Raw genomic sequence first — 6,766 nt, forward strand, 5'->3', positions numbered from 1 at the left:
ACTGCACAGAGAAGCTTTGAGATGTGGCTGGATTCTTAACCCCTTTGATGCTAGAGAGGGCTTCAATATATTGCTTTTGCCAGGGGCCAGTGATATATTGAATTTATATAGTATTACTGCTTGTTCTAGTTATGTGTTAAGCAGCTATAGATAACTATTTTATCAATAATAATATCAAATTCTTTTTTTTTTTTTTTTTTTTTTTTTTTGGATTTAACATTTTATTGTCACCCAGACTATCACTGAACAAGCTATAAAAAATTTTAAGGTTTTAATAACAAACTTCTACATCAAACTGCATATTTGCATTAGCAGAATTAAAAGGGAAAAAAAAACGTCATTTTGCAGAAAAATAACCGGTTTCTTTCAACGTAAAAAAAAACCTTCACAAATCTTTACATCTTTGACATCTTCAGTCAGTCCTTCTTTTGATTTTTTGCCATCTTTCCAAGGATTTTCTTGAGTTTCTGATAGTGAGATAAAGTGCTACAGTGCGTAACCTTAGCGACCTCTTCATTTGTGTAGAAAAGTGAGCACAGTCTGCAGTAATAGCCATTCTTTGGAATCACATATTCAACACCAACAGGATTATTAGGCTGATACGGCCCAATTACATAATCTTTAGGCCCTGATGTATTGGTGGCATTTTCACCGGTCTCAGACTCTACACATTCAGGATTAACTTGTTGCTTTTCATCTTGTTCCTTCACCACTGTAGCTTCATTTTCATGTTCAGGCTCATCAACACTTGTGCTTGCCATCATCATTTCAACAGAACTGACAACTTTAATGCCCTTGTTCACCAAGCCAGATTTAACCTTTTGACCATCAGGGTCTTCTTCATCTCCAACTTCGTCCAAGGTAACAAAGTCTTCTATATTACCAGGAAACTCATGTGAACCCTTTTTCAGCTTGTCTTGTTTTCCTTTTACTGATGTACTGACTACTTCCTTTGTAGTTTTATCTGCATCCGTTTCCATTGAAGTCAGGTCACTTAAGTCCTGCTGATCAGTTTCATCACCAACAGAACTACTAGTCTCCATGAGAGCGGCCGCTTCCTCCTCTTCCTCCTCCTCCTCCCCTATAAGCTCGCTCTCATTCTCCAACAAAATGGCAACAACAGAGTCTTTCTGATCATCTTGCTCCCCTGACTTTTTCTGAGAGGACTCCTCATTTGTTGAAGTCTTGTCTTTGGAAGAACCTTTGCTTTCACCATTGCTACCTTCTACTTTAGCAGATTTCTTATCACTTGCACCATCTTTGCGATCTGGAGAATGTGCTCTTTTTCTGTTCTTTTCTTTCTGAAGTTGTTCAGCTACCTTATTTGGAAATCTCAGAGCAAGCCTTTTGTATTTTTCAGAAAGGTCGACCTTCAGTGCCTTCCCCTGGAAATAGAGAGTTTTCTTCGAACAAAGGTCAACCATTGCCCTGGCATCATCTGCTTTTTCCATTTCGATAAAGGCCATGTTCTTCATTCTCATCAAAATATAGGTTTTAACTTTTCCGTATGCCTCAGCAAGTTTGATAACTGATCCATCAGAATAACCAGAATGGGGTAGGTTGCTCAAATGTATCACTTTCCCAGCATCTTGTTTTGGTTCAAATTTTGAATCAAATTTTGGATCAGGCTTCACGGTTGGTTTCTTAATTCTTTTATATTTTTGAGACAAATGAACTCTAACTGGTTTTCCAAATATTAGTGCAGGATGCGACATGTAGAAATCCACAACAGTCACAGCCTCCTCCCAAGTAGCCATTTCAATGAATGCCTCATTAATTTTATTTAGAATAAGATGATTTCTTATAACGCCAAATGGCTCACAAAGGCGTAGAATCTCATATGTTAAATTCTTTCCTCTCTGAAAATCCATTATATGAACAACTCTACCAGCCCCCTCTCTTCGCTTTTGCATGTGTCGTGGTCCTGGCATGTCTTCACCTGGGTGTCTTCTAAAACCCCCACGTCCACCGTCATCTCCCATATGGAATGGAGGGGGAGGAGGTCCCAAAATTCCTGGTGCTGGGTTAGTGGATTGATGCACCATAAAAGGATCACCCCTTCCACGGCCAGCATCAGGATTCCACTCAGGATATATTTCCAGAAGTAGTTGGCAGCGTCTTCCATGGGTTGGTCCATTGATGTGTTGATTATAGTCCTCAGTCCACCGATTCCACGTCTGGTCTGCACCGTGACACACAACGAGCGCTCTGTAAAAGAAGGCGCAAGCTTAGTGCAATATCAAATTCTTGACTGTCAATCTGATTTATTATAACTAAAATAGCTATAATAGTTAAAGGGACACTCAAGTCAAAATTAAACTTTCATTATTCAGATTGAGCATGCAATTTTAAACAACTTTACAATTTACTTCCATTAACAAAATGTTCACAGTCTTTTTATATTTAAACTTTTTGAGTCACCAGCTCCTACTGAGCATGTGCAAGAATTCCCAGAATAAGTGTGTATGCATTTGTGATTGGCTGATGGCTGTAACATGGTACAGGGGGAGTGGAAATATACATAACTTTTAAAATTGTCAGGAAAAAAATGTACTACTCATTTGAAGTTTAGACAAAGTGCTATAGCATTGTCTTGTTATCTTGCATTTGTTAATTATGCGAATCTACTGTGTTGACTAGTCCTTGACACTAAACCCAAATTTTTTCTTTTGTGATTGAGACAGAGCATGCAATTTTAAGCAACTTTCTAATTTACTCCTATTAGCAAATTTTCTTCATTCTCTTGGTATCTTTATTTGAAATGCAATAATGTAAGTTTAGATGCCGGCCCATTTTTGGTGAATAACCTGGGTTATTCTTGCTGATTGGTGGATAAATTCATCCACCAATAAAAAGTGCTGTCCAGAGTTCTGAACCAAAAAAAGAAGCTTAGATGCCTTCTTTTCAAATAAAGATAGCAAGTGAACGAAGAAAAATTGATAATAGGAGTAAATTAGAAAGTTACTTAAAATTGCATGATCGGAATCATGAAAGAAAAAAAAATGGGTTCAGTGTCCCTTTAATTTCTGCATGAAATAACATTTCAAAGTGGAGGCTCTGCACAACAAAGAAAATCAGTGGTGGTGAATCAAATAGTGGTGACAATATATAAAACACACAAACCTGGAGGCAGGATGATCTCTTTTTTTTTTCACCATTATAACTAGACTAATACTAGTATGTCTAACATGAAAATTTACCAAGCTGCAGGCAGACACGTTCTCAAGCAGAGAGCCTGTCTATCTGCAATGAGAGCCTGTCCATTTGCGATCTCTGATGAAGTGCATGTGCGCATGCGTGAACCGCATCAGTTCTAGAGGAGAGTATCATTGAATTGTATGTTCCATATACAATAAACTATTAGTTTTCACTGGAAGCATGGACTCAGTTGTCTTTCTTTCTGCATGAGCATCTGCAATGGCCACTTGGCAACATTTAAGACGGCAGAAGAGCTCTGTTGTTCATCCTGGCCCTTGCTCTTGAGCGACCAGTTGTGTAAGAGCAGAGCAGGGCCTGTCAATCATACATTAGATTTTACTAATATATTTGCTTAGGTTTCGTGTATCCATTAGATCCTACCACACTGTACTATTCCTCTACACGTTTTTATATTTATATACTTTTTTCCTTAACTCATACTTAAACCACAACATAACCTTTTAACCATTGACAGAATAGTGTAGAACACATATCTCTCTTAGCTTTCATTAGCGCACTCATTATTTTTGTACCTCTGTTCTTCAGGTCAACAGCACTAGAAGACTTAACTATTTTGAGTTTAGCAACAAGAGAGAACAACTCACATAGTGTCATATCTCAAAAAATTCTCTTTTTTTTATTTATACACATGCTGCTGTGTATACTTAATGCAGAGTACCTATACACTGATAACATATGCTGTACTGTATAATGATGTTGAGGGATTATACACTAAAAAACAGAACAGTGCGTATACACTGATGGTGAGCACTCCGTGCTGCAGAACATTTATACACTGAAAATGAATACACTGCACTGTATAATCATTATGCCAATTATCTATACACTGAAATAGGACTTATCTTGCAGTTTATAAAAAGTTGGAGGATTGTGAGTGCCGATTATCCCCAGTAATACCCCTTAGGCTGTGGATCGAGACGAGTCCCACTGCTGTCACCAGCACCGGCATCAGTGAGCACAGGGACTGTGCAGTGATATTTTTAAACCAGATGCTTATATCTGTTATGGCTGACCTGCACTCTCTGTCTCCCTATGTTTCACCCATTCTAGTCATTATGCCACCACATATGGCCCCTAATTTGAAGCCAAAATTAGGCAGCTAAAAAATAAATATATATTGAATTAAAAAAAGTTATGCACCAAATTTTTTTTTTTGCTTCTTGGGTAGTAACTCGCCATAGAACAAGCTATTATGCTAGTGTTCGTTCCCAGGTTGAGCGCTTCTCTGTTTTTATTTATGCAAATTATGACCCTGAGGGAGGTCTCTCTAAGAGTGATGCAGGAAGCCAGACGTGGACCCCGTTGCTCAGTGTGCCTAGAGGGTTATGGCTGCACCTCACTGACGAAGCCCACAATAGACTGAAACGTACGTCTGGGGTTTTGCCGTTTCTCTTGTTCAGAAAGGGATTGTCTAATATTTCGGGACTGGACTGCACTGTTAAGTCAGGATCAGACTGATATGCTACAGGAAAGTTCTTCTCTGTGAAAGGCACATTTTGAGCAAAAAGAGGCTGCTTCTTGGGTGGTAACTAGCCATAGAACAAGCTATTATGCTATTGTTCGTTCCCAGGTTGAGCACTTCTCTGTTTTTATCTATGACACATGGTTTTGGGTCAATTTAGGAAAGTAGAGATATTGAGGCCTATTTATCAAATGTCTGTCGGACCTGATCCGACAGTGCGGATCAGGTCCGACAGACATCGCTGAATGCGGAGGGCAATACGCTCTCCGTGCTCAGCATTGCACCAGCAGCTCACAAGAGTGCAACGCCTCCCCCTGCAGACTTGCAGCCAATTGGCCACCAGCAGGGGGTGTCAATCAACCCGATCGTACTCGATCGGATTGAATTGTGGCTATTCCTGTCCGCCTGCTCAGAGCAGGTGGACAGGGTTATGGAGCAGCGGTCTTTAGGCCACTGCTTCATAACTGCTGTTTCTGGCGGGTCTAAAGACTCGCCAGAAACACGGGCCCTCAAGCTCCATTCGGAGCTTGATAAATGGGCCTCATAGAGTAAGAGCAAAAAAGAGATATACTTGTGTGTATCCGCTCTGAAACCAGTGATCTAAAGCTCTCTGCTCTGGAGAAATTTTCTAAGATGTCTCAGCAGTACTGCAAGGTCTATTGCGGTACTACATTTTAGAAAGGCAAGAACTGTTCACCTAGCTGTGAAGGGTTCCAGATGTCAATGCGAGAAACATACATTACAATATAATGCTAAAAAAAAGCCCCCAGAATTTCTCTCTGTGCCAGCAAGATTTTGTTCATCAAACCCTTAGAGAGATGCTGTAGTGGAACTTTGTCACTCTGGTTGCTGCTCCAATTACAAGTGCATTGATCGTGTCTGGATGTCATAACTAGTTCTGCTCTGCAAGAAATTGGTAAACAAGTTCATTGGGTCCTTTCTCAAAACGCCTCAGATCAACTGTGTTGCCTTTAAACTTCAACTTCCTTCCTACCTCTTCATTCACCCCCTGCTTAATGTGTCTGTGCTCAAACCTTATCTGCCTAACACTTTCCCAGACGGATTATTGTCTGCTGTTCCAATTTTGTTGTGTGAGGTTAAGAAATTTGAGGTTTATCCAATCCCTAATTCAAATATCTAATAAGCTTGAATAATTAATAAAATTAAGTTACAGGCCTTAGGTGAGAAGCTGGGAGTTTCCTGATACTGTTCATGCATTGAGCATGTTCAGGTTTTTCATCTGAATTATCCTGTCAAACCTGCACCAGGATTTGGGCCTAAAATAGCTAATATCTCATGGTATAGCAGAAGAAATGCTGAAGTGTCTTGCTCCTCTAAAGCAGAGCACACTACTCACATCCTACTAGAATTAAAGGGACACTGAACCCAAAAAAATTATTTCGTGATTCAGATAGAGCATGCAATTTTAAGCAACTTTCTAATTTACTCCTATTATCAAATTTTCTTCATTCTCTTGGTATGTTTATTTGAAAAGCCAGACTGTAAGTTTAGATGCCGGCCCATTTTTAGTGAACAAACTGGGTTGTCCTTGCTGATTGGACAGCACCAATAAACAAGTGCTATCCATGGTTCTGAACACAAAATTTGCTGGCTCCTTAGCTTAGATGCCTTCTTTTTCAAATAAAGATAGCAAGAGAACGAAGAAAAATCGATAATAGAAGTAAATTAGAAAGTTGCTTAAAATTGCATGTTCTATCTGAATCATGAATGAAAAAATTTGTGTCCAGTGTCCCTTTAACAGGGGAGCATTTGGGATGCTGCTGGCATTAGATCACTAACAGGTGTCCTATTAAACATATACCCCGACTTTCCAATTTTCATGAGAACTGCTGGTCATTACTGGATGTGTTCTTCCTGACTATTGCTGCTCTGTGTTCTGCTAATCATTCCTGCTGACCATTACTTAGTCTTGTACCTGATGGCTATTATAGGTTCCTGCGCCTGATGGCCACTACCTGTTAGTCTTCCAGCTGACCAATACGTATTCCTTTACTTGCTGGCCTCTACCAGTCTTGTACCTGATGGCTATTATAGGTTCCTGCACCTGATGGCCACTACCTGTTA

The 6,766-nt window shown here is 39.7% G+C and overlaps 1 protein-coding gene across 1 annotated transcript; it reads right to left on the minus strand.

The window, feature by feature from the left end:
* Positions 1 to 380: 380 nt before the first annotated feature.
* On the minus strand, positions 381 to 3,813 carry LOC128640738 (matrin-3-like). The gene is made up of 2 exons (XM_053693165.1): positions 3,732 to 3,813; positions 381 to 2,227 (listed from the first exon to the last, which is right to left on the minus strand). Exons 1-2 carry the CDS (start codon positions 3,811 to 3,813, stop codon positions 417 to 419), a joined length of 1,893 nt encoding a protein of 630 aa, XP_053549140.1. The 3' UTR covers positions 381 to 416.
* Between the last annotated feature and the right edge of the window lie 2,953 nt (positions 3,814 to 6,766).

Source organism: Bombina bombina, chromosome 10, assembly GCF_027579735.1.
Source record: "Bombina bombina isolate aBomBom1 chromosome 10, aBomBom1.pri, whole genome shotgun sequence".
Lineage (NCBI taxonomy): Eukaryota > Metazoa > Chordata > Amphibia > Anura > Bombinatoridae > Bombina > Bombina bombina.